General features: G+C 46.6%; 1 protein-coding gene across 4 annotated transcripts in view; it reads right to left on the reverse strand.

Annotated features, from left to right (window-relative positions):
- LOC115462841 (CUGBP Elav-like family member 4) overlaps positions 1-21,365 on the reverse strand; it is a 162,304-nt gene that overhangs the window by 101,689 nt on the left and 39,250 nt on the right. For all 4 annotated transcript variants that reach the window (XM_030192880.1, XM_030192878.1, XM_030192879.1 and 1 more), the window contains exon 5: positions 15,094-15,174. In XM_030192880.1, the coding sequence (XP_030048740.1) occupies positions 15,094-15,174 (81 nt within the window). The remainder of the gene's footprint in view (positions 1-15,093; positions 15,175-21,365) is intronic.

The following is a 21,365-nucleotide window of genomic DNA, read 5'->3' on the forward strand; positions in this document are numbered from 1 at the left end:
AAAAGAAATAAATACAGAGGGAGGCACAGGAGCTCAGTCTTTGATACAGAGGGAGGCGCAGTAGATCAAGGTCTGTCCTAAAAGGAAGTGCAGACATTGGGTCTCTGATAAGAAAGAGGTGCAGGAGCTCAGTTTCTGATGGAGAAGGACGTTCAGGGATCAGTCACTATATGAATCTCTTGTTTTTAATACCTTCAGCTTTTAGCCCAGGGATCATCACTCAAATGTCATAACATCGCAGAAATGTAAGCCTGCGCTTAATGCCAGGGACAACAGCTTGGAAAGGCCTTCTGCCACTTTTATTAGCCATTACTCATTCCCCTTGCTGGCAGCTGAGATCCAGCCAGTCAGAATACTGACAGATGCCCATTTAAAGCTCATTAAAATTCCTCGGTCTCAGCGTGATTGAAATTACAGCCTCTCCACAATTCCTTGTATTAACAGAAAATGAACTTCTAATGAGTATTTGCTAAGCACAATTTTCCCCGCTAATTTGCTAAAAAGACTGTCAGGAAAGAACAGCTGATACCCGTATTTCTTGTGCCACTGTGAGTTGGGGTTGGTACGCTCTTGTACTCCAAGCCAGGGGGGTGTTGGTACAGCAGACTAATTAACTGATTAGGTGGTGGGCTGCCAATTTTGCTAAGTCACTTTTTTGAAGCTGTGATGTCCCCAGAGGCTCCCCCTCCCCCCCCCCCCCCCCCCCCCCCCACATCTTTGCTCTTTTCTTTCCTGATGGTAGAAGCATTCCTGATCTGGCTAACTTCCTGGGTCTTGTTTCAACCCTTCTGTTCACCTGGTTTTTTTCCATAGTAATAACAAGGAGCTACACGCCCTTACAGCCAAAGATTACTATACAATCACAGAAAGAAAGAGCTTACTGGAGCCACCAGAAATCAGCTAATTTGTCCCCTGTTTGCAGCCAGGGTCCATTGTACCTGAAATGCCTCATAAGAACATAAGCGTTGCAATACTGGGTCCGCCGAGCCCAGTATCCTGTTCCCCACAGTGACCAATTCAGGTCACAAGTACCTACATAAGAACATAAGAGTGGCCATACTGGGTCAGACCATTGGTCCATCTAGCCCAATATCCTGTTTTCCAAACAGTGGCCAAGCCAGGTCACAAGTACCTGGCAGAAACCCAAATCGTGACAACATACTACCAATCCCAGGGCAAGCAGGTGCTTCCCATGTCTGTCTCAATAGCAGACTATGGACTTTTCCTCCAGGAATTTGTCCAAACCTTTTTTTTAAAGCCAGATACGCTAACCACTGTTACCGCATCCTCTGTCAAAGAGTTCCAGAGCTTAACTATTCGTTGAGTGAAAAATAATTCCTCCTATTTGTTTTAAAAGTATTTCCGTGTTACTTCCTTGAGTGTCCCCTAGTCTTTGTACTTTTGGAAAGAGTAAAAAATTGATTTACTTCTACTTGTTCTACACCATTCAGGACTTTGTAGACCACAATCATATCTCCCCTCATCCATCTCGTTTCCAAGCTGAAGAGCCCTAACCTCTTTAGCCTTTCCTCATGCAAGAGGCGTTCCATCCCCTTTATCATTTTGGTCTCTCTTCTTTGAACCTTTTCTAATTCCGCTGTGTTTTTTGAGATACGGCGACCAATACTCAAGGTGTGGACGCATTATAGTGTTTTCAGTCTTATTCACCATCCCTTTCCTAATAAATCCTAGCATCCTGTTTGCTTTTTTGGCTGCCATCACACACTGAGCAGATTTCAGCGTATTATCTACAATGACACTCAGATGTTTTTCTTGAGCGCTGACCCCCAAGGTGGACCCTAGCATCAGGAACTACGATTCAGATTATTCTTTCCAATGTGCATCACCTTGCATTTGTCAACATTAAATTTCATCTGCCATTTGGATGCCTGGCAGATCCCAAAATAGTAAAACAGATTTTATGCTGCTTATCTTAGAAATACTAAAAAATGTATCAGTTAAGGAGAAAATCACTGAGAATACTTGCAGTTAACAACAAGGTGGAGCCTCATATCTTTTTGCACGGATATTAACAGCTAAGTAGCTGTGTCCAGACACGATTCAGCTAAATGGTGTGAGTTCCCCCAGAAGAAGCATAGCGAAACAGGCACTGTCGGGGCTTCTACACATGCCAGTCTGAATGATGGAGTTTATATGCTCCCTAAGCTAAGTGTCTTTTGTTGTATATTTATATATTGCAATTACAACATTAGGGTGGAGGTGGTTTTAGTCGATAATTAAACCTATGCATGTTGATAGAGTCACCAGGGGAGTGATATGAATATCCATGCAAAAAGATTTGAGGCTCCACCTTGTTGTTAATTGCAAGTATTCTCAGTGATTTTCTCCTTAACTTATACATTTTTTAGTAGCCTACATTTATAATAGGAGTAAGTCAAGCCATATAGTTTTTTTGTTTTTGTCTATCTTAGAAATAAGCAGTGGATTTTCCCAAGTCCATCTTAATAATGGTTTATAGACTTTCCTTGTAGGAATTGCCAAAGCCTTTTTAAAATTCTGCTAAGCTAACTGCTTTTACCGCATTCTCTGGCAGTGAATTCCAGAGTTTAATTACACGTTGAGTGAGGAAATATTTTCTCCTATTTGCTTTAAATTTACTACTTAGTAGTTTCATTGCGTGCCCCCTAGTCCTTATATTTTTGGAAAGAGTAAGCAAGCAATTCACATCTACCCATTCCACTCCACTCAGTATTCTTACATGCCAAAACACAGCAGTGTTGTGTCCTTGAAGTGTTGATTTTGTGAATATATTAAAGGTAATATACACTGAACTTTGAATATTTTCATTTTTCTCTTCTTCACTTCCTCGTTGTTTTCCAGACCTCTATCATATCTCCCCCAGCTGTGTTTTCTGCAAGCTGAAGAGCCCTAACCTCTTTAGCCTTCCCTCAGAGAGAAGTCGTCCCATCCCCTTTATCATTTTCGTTGCTCTTCTCCGCACTTTTTCTAATTGCGCTATATCTTTTTTAGATGTGGTGAACAGAACTGCACACAGTATTTGAGGTGTGGTAGTACCATTGAGCGAGACAAAGGCATTACAATAATCTCATTTTTTGTTTTCCATTCCTTTCCTAATAATTTCTAACATTCTATTTGCTTTCTTAGCCACTACTGCACACTGAGCAGAGGGTTTCAACCAGGGGCGTAGCCAGACCTCACATTTTGCCCCCCCCCCCGAGTTAAAGTGGGGGGGCATTAGGCATATAAGCGTGAGTAGTGCTTGGTATACTGCTAAATAATGCCTTAAAGTGCAAGTGGCCTAACCAGGGGCGTAGCTAGGTGGGGCCATGGGGGCATGGGCCCCGCAGATTTAGCCCTGTCCCCCCTGCTTTCACCCCCCCCCCCGCTGCCGACCCTCCCCCACCACATTCGACCCGCCTCCCACTGCCGCCAACCCTCTCCTGCTTCTGTCAGGTACCTTTGCTGGCGAGGGTCCCCAACCCCCGCCAGCCGAAGTTCTCTTCCGCGCCGGTCTCCGGCGCGTTGCTGATCTGGATTCTGTTTCTGTGAGTCCTGATGTCCTGCACATACCTGGCGGTGGCGGAGGAGGGTTGATGGTGGCGGGGGGGGGGAGGGGGAGGGTGCTAAAATGTGCCTCCTCAGGGCTCTGGACCCCCCTCCCGCTGAAGTCTGGCTACGCCCCTGGGCCTAACAGTTAGTTTGTAAAACGTTGAGATGAAAGAATAAGGCAGTGTGTTTTTTTCTTTATTGAGTTTTAGTTTGAATGTCACAGCCCAGGTATCCATATTGATGGACCTGTTTGGGCAAGAGGTATATTATTTTTGTTACTGATGTAAATGTTTGGAATATTATTTTATAGATGCGTATACGCTAGTATGCTGTGCCCACTATTTGGCAAATATCCACAACTCACATGGCATATCTTTGTGGAGTGTATTTAAACACTGTACATAAGTACATAAGTATTGCCATACTGGGAAAGACTAGAGGGCCATCAAGCCCAGCATCCTGTTTCCAACAGTGGCCAATCCAGATCACAAATACCTGGCAAGATCCCAAAAATGTACAAAACATTTTATACTGCTTATCCCAGAAATAGTGGATTTTCCCCAAGTCCATTTAATAACGGTCTATGGACTTTTCCTTTAGGAAGCCGGCCAAACCTTTTTTAAACTCCACTAAGCTAACCACCTTTACCACATTTTCTGGCAACGAATTCCAGAGTTTAATTACACGTTGAGTGAAGAAACATTTTCTCCGATTTGTTTTAAATTTACTACATTGTAGCTTCATCGCATGCCCCCTAGTCCTAGTATTTTTGGAAAGCGTGAACAGATGCTTCACATCTACCCGTTCAACTCCACTCATTACTTTATAGACCTCTATCATATCTCCCCCTCAGCCACCTTTTCTCCAAGCTGAAGAGCCCTAGCCGCTTTAGCCTTTCCTCATAGGGAAGTCGTCCCATCCCCTTTATCATTTTCGTCGCCCTTCTCTGCACCTTTTCTAATTCCACTATATCTTTTTTGAGATGCGGCAACCAGAATTGAAAACAATATTCGAGGTGCGGTCACACCATGGAGCGATAAAAAGGCATTTACAATCTCTTAGGAGGGAAGGAGTCTCAGCTGTTGTAAAACTATAACACTTAGGACTAAATTCTATAAATGGTGCCTAAAAAATCAGCATTGAAATTAATAGCACTTAGCACTATTCTATAAATGACACTTAAAGTTAGGCGCTGTTTAAAGAATAGCGCTTAGCGCTGGAACTGCGACTACATTTAGGTGCAACCATTTACACCAACGAAACTACTACTACTACTACTACTACTATTTAGCATTTCTATAGCGCTACAAGGCATATGCAGCACTGCACAAACATAGAAGAAAGACAGTCCCTGCTCAAAGAGCTATGTAATAAAAGTGAGCCAAGTATAGGACAATCAAGCCATTGTGACATCACTGATGAGGTTGGCTCTTATTGGTGGACTGAGGCATTATGACATCACAATATTAGCTCTGGTTACAAGAGACTACTACTACTACTACTATTTAGCATTTCTATAGCGCTACAAGGCATACGCAGCACTGCACAAACATAGAAGAAAGACAGTCCCTGCTCAAAGAGCTTACAATCTAATGGTGTAAATCGCCACATCTAAATTAGGTGTGGATCCTCTACGTATATTCTATAACAATATGCATAAATTAAAGGAACACCCCCGATCGACCCTGACCTTCCTATGGCCGCACCCCCTTGTCAGGCCCACATGTAAAATTTACGCGTGGATCCCTTGCCTAAACATGCACACATAAATGTTTATTAAAGCCAGTTAGCAATAATTAGCTTGTTAAAATTCCAATTATCGGTGCTAATTGGCTCATTATTCAATTAAATTGCGCATGAAAATTGGCCGCACACCCTAATTTGCATGCACAATTTTTAGAACTTTTACAGAATTCAGGTGCTAGTGGACAGATTGAAGGTCCCTGTGGCTTGAGTTACGGAAGGAACCACCATCTGTTTCCCCTGGCTAAGGACTATTGCTGTTACGTCTGGATTAAATGAAGGGGAGGGGGTGTTCTATCAAATTTAAACCCTGCCCCCACTTCCAGGGGGTTGTGAATAGAGGCTCATGGCACCATAGGCCAGTAGAGGCTAGATCCGATTATGCTGAATGCCCACAAGAACACAAAAAACTTCCTGACAAAAACCAACAAATATACCTTCAGTGATGGAGATACCATGATTTTCTTTGGTGGCTTGTTCCAATGACTAAAGTGCCCTTATGTTTAGCAAAATCTTTATAGATGGCAATTTTCAAACACTATTTATCTGGAGAAACATTCTACCTAGCCAGCAGATGGTGCATGTTTATTCTTAAAGCTGGTACAGAGGACTGACTTCTCTTTCTTTTAGTTGGCACAGAGATAATAGGAAGTGACTGTAGTGACGTAACCAGTTTTTATTTGAAACTTGACTGTTTCGGGCTCTGATTGGCCTGGAGTTTGAAATTACTCTGTTGCTTCAGTCCTAGTCCGGGAGGAAAGAGAGACAGATCTCTTTGCTGAGGCTCTGCGAACAGTTCTATATCCTGACCTTCCCAGGTACTGTTTAGACAGTATATAGTTGTTTAGTTAGTGTTATAATTGATCCATATTTCAGTTACCTGTTATTGTTTGCTAATTGCACATTTTTTGTTCATTGTTCCAATGTGAGAATAAACACATTTGTTTGTTCATTCTGCCTTTCTGGACTGATAAAGAATCCTGGTGGTTTGTGTGTTGGATCTGTAAGTGCTTTCTGGGAACTGTGGGACCACTGGGAGTGTGGCTCCAGTAACCTAGAAATCACTGGGGATAATTTGAGAGCAGGAGACTTGCCCAGGGGTGGTTTATTTATTTATTACATTTGTATCCCACATTTTCCCACCTATTTGCAGGCTCAATGTGGCATGCACAGTACCGGAGAAGCGTTTGCTGACTCTGATGTGAACAAATACATAGTGAGTAGGGGGGTAAGATAAAGTTCATGTGGCACAGTCACATTAGGGAATCAGAGTTGTAGGCAGTAGAGTTGTGTTGGGTCCATAGCGTACTTCAGTTCATTGTGTTACCGAGATCAGGCATTTAATTTGGATCAGTAGGGTATGCCTTTTTAAACAGGTTAGTTTTGAGTTTTCCAGAAGTTTAGGTGGCTGTACATCATTTTTAAGGCTTTTGGTAATGCGTTCCATAGTTGTGTGCTGATGTAGGAAAAACTGGATGCATAGGTTGATTTGTATTTAAGGCCTTTGCAACTTGGGTAGTGCAGATTTAGATATGTTCGTGATGATTCGAATGTGTTTCTAGTTGGTGGGTCGATTAAATCTGTCATGTATCCCTGGGCTTCCCCATAGATAATTTTATGAACCCAGGTGCAGATTTTGAATGCAATGCGTTCTTTGATTGGGAGCCAGTGTAGTTTTTCGCGGAGGGGTTTTGCATTTTCAAATTGCGTTTTTCCAAATATAAGCCTAGCTGCCGTGTTTTGAGCGGTTTGAAGTTTCTTTAAGGTTTGTTCTTTGCATCCCGCATAGATTCCATTGCAGTAATCTACGTGGCTTATAACCATTGATTGTATTAGGTTGTGGAATGTTTCCCTTGGGAAGAACTGTTTCACGCGTTTGAGTTTCCACATTGAGTGGAACATTTTCTTTGTTGTGGCTTTCACTTGACTCTCCAGTGTTAAGTAGCGGTCTATTGTAACGCTGAGGATTTTCAGGCAGTCTGAGATAGGGAGGGTGTAGTCCGGGGTGTTGATACTTGTGGGGTTGCCCATGCTGTGTTGGGATGAGAGGATGAGGCAATGTGTCTTTTCTTTGTTGAGTTTTAGTTGGAATGCATTTGCCCATGAGTCCATGATGTGGAAGCCGAGTTTGATTTCGTTGGTGATTTCTGTTTAGTTTTGTAGAGAATGTATATTGTGACATCGTCTGCATAGATGAACGGGTTAAGGCCTTGGTTGGATCAGGACTTGGCTAGTGGGGTCATCAGTAGTTTGAAGAGGATCGGTGATAACGGTGATCCTTGTGGTACTCCACAGTCTGCTTTCCACGGTGATGATATGTGAGTTTGATTTTACTTGATATGTTCTTGTGGTTAGGAAACCCTTGATCCAGTTAAGTATGTTTCCACCAATCCCGAACTTGTGTAGTAGTCTTATTAATATATTGTGGTTTACCATGTCGAATGCACTAGACATGTCGAATTGGAGAAGGATGTTTTTGCCTATTGCTATTTCTTGCTTGAATTTGGCTGGGAGAGTGAGTAATACTGTTTTGGTACTGTGGAGGGGGCGAAATCCTGACTGTAATTCGTGTAATATTGAGAATTTGCTTATATAATCTGTGAGTTGTTTGGTTACCATGCTTTCCATCAGTTTGACTACCAATGGGATAGGTGCTACTGGACGGTAGTTAGTGATTTCATTTGTTTTTTTCTTGGTATCTTTGGGTATCGGGGTGAGAAGGATATTGCCATTTTCCTTAGGGAAGAGACCTTGTTGGAGCATGTAATTTAGGTGGGATGTGAGGTCTGCTGTGAAGCGGTCAGGGGCAGATTTCAATAGGTAGCTGGGACAGGTATCTAGTTTGCAGTGAGTGTTGGAGAACCTGCTGATCGCCTGGGTAACTGTTTCGACGGTCAGTGGGGCGAAGTTTGACCAGGTTCGGTCAGCCGGTTATTCTTCAGGGATTGGGTCCAGCTCATTAAGGAAGTGGTTTTTTTTTTGTTACATTTGTACAATGTCAATGTTGTCCTGGGGTAGTGTGTTGCGTAGGTTTACAATTTTTTCATTGAAATACTTGGCAAGTTTATCTGCAGATGGGATGTCTGTATTCATTGTAGTGACCAAGTTGGTTGTGACCTAGTCGGTGGGAGGAGGGTGCTAGTGTAGAGCACAAGCGGCAGATGCAGGTAGACCTGAGCTGTGCTGGGGATAGACCCTCTAAGTGGCTTCAGGGTAACCCCAGGTGGGTGCAGGTTTGGGGGGCTGGGGTCACAGCAGAAATGTTCTGACTTACCACTTTGAATAGTACTCTTTTGGGGACATTTTGTGTATTTCTTGAAGTTGGAAGGCTTGGGAAGGTAGTAATGGGGTTGTGTATGGTACCACCATGAGCCCTTCGGCGACAGGGACAGGGTGTGATGTTACTGCAAACCTTGCCATGTTGAATTTACAGTATATGTTAAGTTCAATTAGTTTGTTACCACTAACTGGTAAAATTCTTAACTGTTAAATATTATTATACTGTTATATGCTTGGAAGTTGAACATGGTTCCTTGGGTTTTGGCTGGGTCTGTTCGAAGGATTAATAAAGGGTTTTAATTGGAAGATAATAAAGCTGTAACTGGATGTTTGCCACAGACCATTTTGTTTTTGAGTCTTCCTTTTGCTTCCTATTTTACTTGTTTTCTATGAGGGAAAATGGAGAGTGCGAATGTCTCTGCTACTTCAACTAAACATTTCCTGTGACTGTTGATCGGTCTCTTGAGAAAGTTTTGGCCCATTCTTCTCATACAGAACTATTTCAGCTCTGAAACTTGAGGCTTCCTTGCTTGAACAGTTGGCTTTAAGCCTTGTCACACAATTTCAACTGGGTTTAGACAGTGCATTTTTTCTAGTGAAAAAGGTGCCGGTACTCAAATGCTAGGCCATCCTTTAGGGGTGGGGTGATCACTTACGGTCCCACCCCACAATAGCCAGGCCCCCGCAGAGTGGCGTTCCTAGGGTGGCTGACACCCGGGGCGGATCGCCGATGCGCCCCCCCCCCCCGGGTGCAGACGCCCCCCCCCCCCGGCAAAAAGACAACCCCCTGGGTGCATTTTTACCTGCTGGGGGGGGGGGGGGTGCCGCGCGCCTGTCGGCTTCGCTCGTTCCATGCTCCCTCTGCCCCGGAACAGGAAGTAACCTGTTCTGGGGCAGAGGGAGCAAGGAACGAGCGGAGCCGGCAGGCATGCGGCACCCCCCCCCCAGCGGCGTGCACCCGGGGCGGACCGCACCCACCGCCCCCTTGGTACTCCACTGCCCCCGCAACCAGTCACAGAATCTATGACAAGGCAGAATTGTTGTGTAGAGCCTGAGCTCTTTCATTAAAACATGGGGACCATGAGTTAGTTTAAGCAGACAATAGAAAAGGTGCCGGTACTCAATACCCCCAAGTACCCCCTCAAAAAAAGCCCTGGGTTTAGATCAGAATTGTGATTTATCGTTTATCATTTATAACATTTGATATATGGTTTAAAATATAGAATAAAAACAAATTAAAATGACAAAACATAAAGACAAAGGGAACTTCATAATGTGATAGTAAAGCTCATACACTCATTACCGGACATTCATTAGCACAGACATTCTCCAGATTCAGATCAATCACAAACACTGTCTAAGAACTCAAATTACAACTAAACATTCAAAATATAAAATCTTTTCTTCTTTAGCAGTCCTGTAGTAGATTTACTTGAATGAGTATATTTGTTTTCTTGAGGGATGATCTGCTGGATGACAGGACAGTATATTTGCTACATTACCTCCCAAGTGAGTACTATTGGTGGACTCCGCTGAATTTACACTGCATCGAAGCGATATTATTGCAAGATTTTCTTCTCTACCACTGCACCTATATTTTGTGATCTTCACCACAAGTATTTGACCCCTGAAGCAGATGGTAATCCCATCGAAACACGGCCCCGTGTCAGGTCACATTCATCTCTGGTGCTGAATGAAGTTACTTCAACCGACCATCGGAAGAGATTCTTTGGTCCATCCCTACCCTTTTGTACTGGCTTTTGGACTACATGTGGGGGTTTTCTTTCCCTGACCTGTTGGTTGCTGTTTTGACATAATATAAATGTGAACCATAGATGTGTTGAGCAGTGCATAACAGCTCATGTCAAACCAATTTTCACAGATTGAAAGTAAAACGTTTGTACATAGGGACAGGGGTGTAGCCAGTATGGAGCCACGGGGGCCTGGGCCCCCGTAGATTTGCCCCTGGACTCCCCTGCCGACGACCCTCTCGACCCCCCCCTCTCGCTGCCAACCCGCCGTCGCCTACCTTTGCTGGCGGGGGACCCCAACCCCCGCCAGCCGAGCCGAGGTTCTCTGCTTCCCAATCCCGCGCAAGGCTACGTACAACGTGCAGGACGTCAGACTAGAACGAAGACTTGCGTGGGATTGGGAAGAAGAGGACCTCGGCTCGGCTGGCGGGGGTTGGGGTCCCTCGCCAGCAAAGGTAAACGACGGCAGATGGGCAGCGGGAGAGGGGTGGAGAGGGTCAAAGTTGGTGTCGGGGGGGTTCGGCAATGGCAGGATGGGTCAAAGTTGTTGGCGGGGGGGGGGGGGGGTTCAGCAATGGCTGGGGGGGGGGCTAAAATCTGCCCCCTCACCTCGGGCTCTGGACCCCCCTCCCGCCGAAGTCTGGCTACGCCCCTGCATAAGGACCGTATTTGGAAGTCAAAATTGGTGCCCAAATGTGCAAGGAGCTTGTGAATTTCTTATATTTAGGAGGGATTTCATCAAGAAGTGTTAGGGCCTTAATGTGCATTAAGTGAATTAACGCATGCTAAACGATAAGAAGCCCGTTTTATACCTATGAGCTTCTTAGCATTTAGCGTTTGATAATTCCCTTAATGCTGCTTGATGCATTCCCCTCTTATTTGCTAACAGAGAATGAATAGAGCAGTTTTAATTCTTTTGGGGAAGGGTTCAACTAGGCTAGGCTGCACATTAGATTAGGTTACAATTAGCATTAGAGCAGTCTAATATCAGGAATACGGTTAGAATTGACTAGATTTAGAAGTTGGTATAGGATAGGTAGGGCTATCATTTAGGGTTAAGTTAGGATTAGTGTTAGAGTAATCTAGCATTAGGTTAGGGTATGACACCCAGCTGCATCTCTCCACACCAGAAATCACTGTGGAGACCCAGGCCAAGGTATCGGCCTGCTTATCCGACATTGCTGCATGGATGTCCAACTGCCACCTGAAACTGAACATGGCCAAGACTGAGCTTATTGTCTTTCCACCAAAACCCACTTCCCCTCTTCCTCCGCTCTCGATCTCAGTTGATAACACCCTCATCCTCCCCGTCTCATCTGCCCGCAACCTCGGAGTCATCTTCGACTCCTCCCTCTCCTTCTCTGCGCATATCCAGCAGACAGCCAAGTCCTGTCGCTTCTTTCTCTATAACATCGGCAAAATTCGCCCTTTCCTCTCTGAGCACACCACCCGAACTCTCGTCCACTCTCTCATTACCTCTCACCTTGACTACTGCAACCTAACTGGCCTCGCACTTAACCACCTATCCCCCCTTCAATCCGCTCAGAACTCTGCTGCACATCTTATATTCTGCCTGAACCGATATACTCATATCACCCCTCTCCTCAGGTCACTTCACTGGCTTCCGATCAGATACCGCCTACAGTTCAAGCTTCTCCTTCTTACCTACAAATGCACTCAGTCTGCAGCCCCTCATTACCTCTCTACTCTCATCTCCCCTTACGTTCCCGCCCGTAACCTCCGCTCACAGGACAAATCCCTCCTCTCAGTACCCTTCTCCACCACCGCCAACTCCAGGCTCCGCCCATTCTGCCTCGCCTCACCCTATGCCTGGAACAAACTTCCTGAGCCCCTACGCCAAGCCCCCTCCCTACCCATCTTCAAATCATTGCTCAAAGCCCACCTCTTCAATGTTGCTTTCGGCACCTAACCTTTATACCTATTCAGGTAATCTAGACTGCCCCAATTTGACTGCCCCTACTTGACTGACTGTACATTTGTCCATTAGATTGTAAGCTCTTTGAGCAGGGACTGTCCTTCTGTGTTAAACTGTACAGCGCTGCGTAACCCTAGTAGCGCTCTAGAAATGTTAAGTAGTAGTAGTAGTAGTAGTAGTGGTTGGAGTTTAGCATTTGGGTAAACCTAGGCTAGACTAAAGGTTTAGGTTGTACTAACTGAAAAAAAAAAAAATCGGTGAATTTGGAAGTACTAGAACAAATTGACAAATTAATGGGCAGCAAATTACCGGGACCTGATGGTCGTAACCTCAGGGTTCTAAGAGAACTCAAATACAGAATTGCAGACTTGCTACTCTCAGTCTCCAATGTATTGCCCGAATCTGTCTCTGTACCCGAGGACTGGAGTAATGCCAAGTTTTTAAAAATGGTTCCAAAGGTAATCCAAGTGACTACAGACAGGTGAGCCTGATGTCAGTACCAGATAATATGGTGGAAGCTATTGTTAAGAACAAAACTACTGTTTATGTAAGTAAACAAGGAAAAGAGCCAGTATTGGATTCAGAAAATGGAGAGAGTACAGATGTGGGAGGGGGGCAATGCAAAAGTTGGATTAGGGTGCCCCAGTCCCAGGGGCGTAGCCAGACAACAGATTTTGGGTGGGCCTAGGCAAGAAGTGGGTGGGCACCAAGTGTCGTTCCTCCCCCCCCCCCCCCCCCCCCCCGTACCACCACCAAAATAAAATATCTCAGCTGGCAAGAAAATGCTTCTTTCCACCTTGGCAGTGGCATGCAATTGAGGCAGTACATAACTCATGCATATTGATTGTGGATATCCTGAAAACCCAATGGGACTAGTTGTGCCCTGAGGACTTGGGTTGAGAATGGCTGGCTTATTCATTCAATCATCGGCTGAAAAAAAAACCTCCCCGGACAACTAATCAACAACTTTCTTTGCCATTTCTTAAATACTTAATATCTCAAAGACAATGAATGTTCATATCCTTTTACATTTAGTAAGAAGTCGATATATAAGAAAACGTAGCTGCTCAAGAACATCTCTGCACCATTTAGCTGCTCAGCAACATTTCCAGACCCAGTCCACCCAACAACGACCAACTTCACAGCTTCATTAATTTCTCACCACTGCCTCAGGGATTGGTCTCAGACTCTCAGCTTAAAGGTGTAATTGAGAATCTCAGACATGGTCCTATGTAAAATCCCTTAAATCATTTGAGGCCAGCTATTCACTGATATTCAGTGGCACTCAATCAGGCAGTACCGCTGAATATTGGCAATAATCGGCCATTTTGGAAATAGGACACACGGGGGCATTATGGGGGCAGGGTTGGGGGGAGCCAGAAGTTATGCAGGTGCTGACAACATTCAGTGCCAATGCCTTCATAGCCAAGTAGGCATGTAGGACCGCACCAAAAACAGTCCTAATTATGCTCACATAAGTTCCAGATACTGGTCCAAAGCAACTTTAATCTTCTCTCCCTTCAGACTCCCCCACCAAAAAGATCAAAGGCCCCCTCCCGACACCCCAAGGATCTATAGCCCCCTCCTTCTTGACACATCCCTCCTCTCTCTTACCCCCAAAGGGAACTAGATGCCATAAAAAGAAATCCTCAACCCCGGCCTATAGGCTCCTCTGAGCCTTTAAGATTCCTACTTGTCTAGGGATCCAATGGGTAGGAGTGATGCCCACTCATTCCTCCCCCTTGCAGCTCCAGCCTCAAAATGGCCAGTGCAACCTCTAGTGGCAATCTTGAACTACTGGGGGGAACAGGAGAGAAGGGGCTATGGATCCTTGAAGGAAGGGGTCAGGAGGGCACCTCTTGATCCTTGAGGAGTGGGAGGGAGGAGAGGTATTGGAATTGGGGTGGGGGTGGGGCTGGAACTCACATAAGTACCAGTGGCAAAAACTTGCTGGCATTGCCCAGATATTCAACACCAGTGCCCAGACATGGCCCGGACTTGAATATCAGGACCTAATTCTGCCTGCGGCGGTCAATATTTTTTTTAAACGGTGGCTTCCACTGGCTGAATATTGACCAGCTAGTTTTTAAGAGCAGGCATACAGAAGTTTGGCAGGGGAGCAGGAATGGGACCTATAGAATTTGTTGAGCTGTGTTATTCCTCATGCATAAAATGAAACCACAGGACATCCAAAATGCACAAACTTTGAATCGAAATTAGGTACTGGGCCCAGAAAAACGATATCCTACCGTGTTTCCCCGAAAATAAGACACTGTCTTATATTAATTTTTGCCCCCCAAAATGCGCTAGGTCTTATTTTCAGGGGCTGTCTTATTTTTCGGGGAAACATCGGGGTTGGCCCACCCGCCCTCCCTCCGTCGCTCCCGGAACTAACCTTAAACGTCTCCTTTCACCTTTGCAGCAAGCAGCAGCAGGGCAGGCCACTCCTTCCTTCCGTGTCCCGCCCTCGCCTGACGTAATGTCCACGAGGGCGGGACACGGAAGAAAGGAGAGGTCTGCCCTGCTGCTGCTTGCTGCGAAGGTGAAAGGAGGCGTTTAAGGTTAGTTCCGGGAGCGACGGAGGGTGGGTGGAGGGGGGCCCGGTGACCTCGGGTGGGGGAGGGGGGCCTTGTCCGGCTCTCGGCAGCCCTGCTTTCAAACAAAAATTTGCTAGGTCTTAATTTCGGGGGAGGCCTTATATCTATCAATTCAGGAAAACCTCTACTAGGTCTTATTTTTGGGGGATGTCTTATTTTCGGGGAAACAGGGTACTTTTTAAACAAGCTGAAATTGGAGAGTATGTGGTAGGATGGGGAAGGTCATTAGCCTCTGTTGGGTGGCCTACGGACTTACCTTCTCTCTGCTGCTGCGGGATCATGGGAGGTGGCTGTGGAAACGCTTGGCTGATCTGACCATAGGCAGCAGGATACGCAGCTATTGGAGAAAGAGAAAAAGGAAAGAAAGAAAAGAGAATTCAGCGACCCACCTTTCCTCACAGCTTTCTTTCTGTGGTGCCTCGCCTGACTCTCAACGACAGGGTGGCACGGAACCTGTTGCTCACATCTCCCTGCAGCTTGGCATTATTGATCATGCCAGGGGGTTGTTCACCCCACCAGAATGGTGCTCTCACCAAGCTGTTTGACTCAGGGGCGTAGCTAGACTGCAGATTTTGGGTGGGCCTAGACAACAAGTGGGTGGGCACCAAGTGTTCTACCCCCTCCCCCACCAACTTAAAAATATATCTCAGCTGGCGGAAAAACACTGCTCTCCACCTTGGCAGCCCTGCAGCAGGCATGCGCCGAAAACTGAGCATGCGCAGGTGCCAGCTTAGGAAGCTCAGACTGCTGAAGTGGAGAGCAATGTTTTCAGCACCATCAGGGGGGAGGTCTTCAAGTGGCAGAGCTTGGGATCCCCACCAGCTACCACTAAATGAGTGCTGCTGTTACGTGGGCCTGAGTCCTTAGTGGGTGGGCCCGGAATTTTCTCTCTCCTGCTCCTGTCGGGACATAATCACCCGGGTCCCGTCAGGAGCAGGAGAGAGCGACAGTGGCGTTCCTAGGGTGGCTGACACCCAGGGCGGGTCGTCACTGCTCCCCCCCCCTGGGTGCAGCGCGATCCCCCCGGCGAAAGGACACCCCCCCTGGGTGCAGCGCGATCCCCCCCCGGTGAAAGGACACCCCCCCGGGTGCGTTTTTACCTGCTGGGAGGGGGGGTGCCGCGCACCTGTTGGCTTCGTTCGTTCCATGCTCCCTCTGCCCCGGAACAGGAAGTAACCTGTTCCGGGGCAGAGGGAGCACTGAACGAGCGAAGCCAGCAGGCGCGCAGCACCCCCCCCTGCGGCGTGCACCCGGGGCGGACCGCCCCCACCTTGGTACGCCACTGGAGAGCGAGAGACCCCGGCGCTGGGTCCCCCTTGGAGGCCCGGGCCTGGGGAATTTTGCCCCCCTGCCCCCCTCTCGGCGGCCCTGGAAACAGTAATGCTAGCATAGGGTTCCCCTCTTGTTTTTTCTGTGTGATCCTAACAGGGGGCCTTGGGGTGCTTCTTTCATCCATCACTCACTGTTTGGAGGACGGGGAGTGCAAATGCAATAATATTCTTGCATATTTTGTGTCAATAATAATAAAAATGTATTAAGCACAGTAACACATGAACATCCTCCTCTCCCAATCCTTTGATATGCTGCAGTGAACTGGAGCAAATCAGCAAAAGAAAACTCCCTTGAAGTAGAGTCTAAGCTCTGGTACAGCTGTTTGGCAAATGGCTCAAATGGGATCTGACTCAGCCTGTGCAGTTGTTCCATGCTGGTTCCTCTCTGCTGCCCTCTGCTGTCTGCAGCGTTACTTATTCCACTGCTGCAAGCAGCAAACCATTGAAACCACATGTTTTATGAGTAAGGCGGTGCGTTTATTTCTTTGGTAAATTAAACCCGTGGCGCCTTTTTCAGAGCACAAAATAGTCAAAAGCCTGAGGCAAAGAGAATAATATTACATTTCCCAGTCCTCCATACATGATCCAGGCAAATATACAGATGCCAGTTTTTTTTTTTTAAGTCAAGCAAGTTGTGTGAGAGTTTATTACATCTGGGAACGCCATGCATCTGGAAATGGCCTTACAGGTAGAATAGTCAGGAAATTTTAGAAACATGCAGAGCCCCTGTTTCCAGTGACTGATTTTTCCAGATTTCTTTATCAATTGCATTGCACATATTTCATAAATTTCCGTATATATTTACATGCATTATAACATTGGGGTTTTTGAAAATAGTTTATTTTAAAAGTCATTTACTGGCATTTCTTGTATGCTGAGTTACTTTATTTTGCCCTTTTTTTTGGCAAAGGGATCTCAGTGATCAGTGCTAGGAAGGGAGAAGAGATCTGGGAAATGGGGATGGGGGGGAGGATAATTTCAGAGGAACAAAATAGAGAAGGGATCACAAGAAAGAGAGGAGCAGGAATAGTGGACAGAAGTGTAGAGAGAGGGGGGAGGACAGAGGGATTAGAGGAAGGAAAGAGAATAGGGAAAGGGAGGGAAGTGACAGGGGAATCAGATGGGAAGGCGGTAGAACGAGAGGACATGAAATGAGATTGAAGGGGGGCAGACTCAAAAAAGATGTCAGGAAGTATTTTTTCACGGAGAGGGTGGTGGACGCTTGTAATGCCCTCCCGCGGGAGGTGGTGGAGATAAAAACAGTAACGGAATTCAAACATGCGTGGGATGTGCATAAAGGAATCCTGTGCAGTAGGAATGGATCCTCAGAAGCTTAGCCAAAATTGGGTGGCGGAGCAGGTGGGGGAAGAGAGGTTGGTAGTTGGGAGGCGAGGATAGTGGAGGGCAGACTTATACGGTCTGTGCCAGAGCCGGAGATGGGAGGCGGAACTGGTGGTTGGGAGGCGGGAAATACTGCTGGGCAGACTTGTACGGTCTGTGCCCTGAAAAAGGCAGGTACAAATCAAGGTAAGGTATACACATATGAGTTTATCTTGTTGGGCAGACTGGATGGACCATGCAGGTCTTTTTCTGCTGTCATCTACTATGTTACCATGTAATAGGGAGCAGGGGCAGCCCTATAATGAGACCAACTGAGGTGGCAGCCCCAGCAACACTCTACAGGGAGTGGCATCTTGCCGCCAGACAGCCTACTTGTTAGTTAGCAATCTTTGCCGCACTTCTCCCCCTGCATCTTATCTTTCCTTCCATTCTATGCACCCCCCTCCCCCCAGGCTGCTATCTCCTCCCTTTGTTCCTCAACCCCCTTTCCCTGTGTCTACCTTTAATTTATTTTAATTTATTTAATTTCTTTCTAGGATAAGCAGCATAAAATGTATTGTACTTTTTGGGGATATTGCCAGGTATTTGTGATCTGGATTGGCCACTGTTGGAAACAGGATGCTGTGCTTGATGGACCTTCGGTCTGTCCCAGTATGGCAATACTTATCTACTTATGTACTTGGGATTCTTAATGGAATGTTACTACTCTTTGGGGTTCTACATGGAATCTTGTTACTCTTTAGGATTCCAGAATCTTGCTATTGTTTGCAGTTCTACATGGAATGTTGCTACTCTTTGGGACCTTGCCAGGTATTTGTGACCTGCTGGATTGGCCACTGTTGGAAACAGGATGCTGGGCTTGATGGACCTTCGGTCTGTCTCAGTATGGCAATACTTATCTACTTATGTACTTGGGATTCTGAATGGAATGTTACTACTCTTTGGGGTTCTACATGGAATCTTGTTACTCTTTAGGATTCCAGAATCTTGCTATTGTTTGCAGTTCTACATGGAATGTTGCTACTCTTTGGGACCTTGCCAGGTATTTGTGACCTGCTGGATTGGCCACTGTTGGAAACAGGATGCTGGGCTCGATGGACCTTCGGTCTGTCCCAGTATGGCAATACTTAAGTACTTATGTACTTAAGGCTGAATATTGCACTTAACTGCATAAGTTTTAGCCATCAACATACTACCAGATACTCAATGCCGATGCCTGGAAATGGCTTGGCATTGAATATCTGGGGATGCAGGTGGTGGCAGACATAAAAATCACTGACCGTCACTGGCTAAATGTTATCCCCACAGAAACATAGACAATGATGGTTAATAAAGACCATAGGTTCTATCTAGTTTGCCCGTCCGTGTCATCTAGTACCCCTTCCTCTCCCTTAGGGATCCTATGCGCTTGTAAGCATAGAAAATGATGGCAGGGAAATATTATATGGCCTATCTAGTTATAGTCTAAGATTACCAAGCATGGAGACATTGATTTTATTTCCCTCATTTCATTCTTTTAATGTATATTTCACATATTCATCTGGTGATTTACAACACAATAGATTATACAGATTGTGATGGTGGCTGTTTGGTAATATGGACGCAAATCCACTGAGGAGTGGACTGAGACCACCACCTCTTTATGGTGAATGAGGACAATATGGTATTTTTACAGGAACATTATGCCCTCCCCATGCTCTGTACCAGCTTTCAAGAACATACAGGATATAGATGTGAAGCGTCTGTTCACCCTTTCCAAAAATACTAGGACTAGGGGGCATGCGATGAAGCTTAAAACGAATCGGAGAAACTTTTTCTTCACTCAACGTGTAATTAAACTCTGGAATTCATTGCCAGAGAATGTGGTAAAGGCGGTTAGCTTAGCGGGGTTTAAAAAAAGGTTTGGCTGGCTTCCTAAAGGAAAAGTCCATAGACCGTCATTAAATAGACTTGGGGAAAATCCACTATTTCTGGGATAAGCAGTATAAAATGTTTTGTACATTTTTTGGGATCTTGCCGGGTATTTGTGACCTGGATTGGCCGCTGTTGGAAACAGGATGCTGGGCTCGATGGACCTTTGGTCTTTCCCAGTATGGCAATACTTATGTACTTATAACTGTAATATCACTCTCCATCGATTACAAAGTTTATTTCAGCTGCTTTAATATTGAAAGCCACTCTCTTGTCCATTTCCCTTGGCCTCAGGAACAACCATGCTTAGATCAAACCTAGAAATGAGCCTACATGGATCAGGACCCGAGTGAGGTGATTCTGTAGACCTCTGTGATGTCAGTTGTGACACTATAGTCAGTACTGACCAACCATAGCCAATAGTGGCAATTTTATACATTTGTGCTAAAATTTATGCACCCTAATGACATGTGCTTAGTGCCAATTCTCTAATGCCATTTTAGCGCCATGATTCTGTAATAATATACTAGCTAATAATATAGTAGGATAAGCCAGCAATGGTGCACCTAAATGTAAGCAGCAATAGTTGTGCCAAGTCAATCACAGTTGTAACAGCTGACACCAGTGGTGTAGTTATGGGGGGGCCACGGGGGCTTGGGCCCCCCCAAAATGGATCCAGGGCCCCTGGTTTGGCTGACGGGGGGGTCCCCAACCCTCGTCAGATGAAGCGTTTCTCCAGCACTGCTCTCCTTACATTGCCTGCCCTGTCTCCCTCTCGTCGCGTGCATGTTTGGTTTTAGTGAAACTGAGCGTGTGCAATGTGAGGAGAGCATCGCTGGAGAAACGCTTCTGCTGGCGGGGACTGGGACCCCTGCCAACCAAGGTATGTGGCATTGTGGCCAGGAGGGGGGGGGGAGCGAGGAGGGCCAAAATGTGGCCCCTCACTTTGGGCTCTGGACCCTCCGCTTCAAGGTCTGGCTATGCCCCTGGTTAGCACCTAATTGTGCCCTGATGTGCATGTAACTTGTCGAAGTCTATAAGTTACAAATGTATCTCAGAGACATACCCATGACCCGTCTATATAGAACTAGCCGTTGAGCCCGTTAAAACGGGCTAGTATGGGGTTTTTCCAAGGTCCCCTTCCCTTGCCACTGCACCCCCCCCCCCCCCGAGGTCGCCGCTACCGGTCCCCCCCCAGAGTTGCCACCGCTTCGCCCGGCCCGGGCCCTCTCTTCGCTATTGAACTTACATCGCCGACACGCAGCAGGCAGATCAGCAGAGCTCCCATCAGCCTTCCTTCTCTGCCTGTGTCCCACCCTTGTGTGACGTAACGTTGGCGAGGGCAGGACAGGCAGGGAAGGAAGGCCGACGGGAGCTCAGCTGATCTGCCTGCTGCGTGTCGGCGATGTAAGTTCAATACCGAAGAAAGCGTTCGGGCCGGGTGGAGGGGGGGCGGCAGCGGCGACTCCGGGGGGAAGCGGTAGCGCCGTCGGCGGTTCCCTCCCTCCCCTTCACGTAGTTTCCCTCTATGTCCCGCCCCCGTCATCACGTATTGACGCGGGGCGGGACAGAGAAGGAAGTCTGTACTGCGCATTTGCGGGTGAGTACGGTCACTCGCCATTTATATGTTTGACTAGCCGTTAAGCCCGTAACAACGGGCTAGTTTTTGGTTTTCCTATGGCCCCCCCCCCCGCTTCCCCCCCCCCATGTCCAGTAACCCTGATCTCTCCCCTACCCTCCCCCCATGTCCAGCAAGCCTATTTTCTCCTCTGCCCTCCCCCCATGTCCTCCCCAAACCGGCGGCACTCGATTTCCGCGTCTGGGGCCACGCCTCTTGGGGTGAAACGTCAGTCGTCACTGCCGCCACGGCTCCTCCCCTTAGGGCTCCGCAAATCAAAGGCGAGGAAGGCGAGTCACGTGGGCGTCCGGGGCCAAGCCTCTTGGG

Source organism: Microcaecilia unicolor, chromosome 2 (genome assembly GCF_901765095.1).
Source record: "Microcaecilia unicolor chromosome 2, aMicUni1.1, whole genome shotgun sequence".
Taxonomy (NCBI): Eukaryota; Metazoa; Chordata; class Amphibia; order Gymnophiona; family Siphonopidae; genus Microcaecilia; species Microcaecilia unicolor.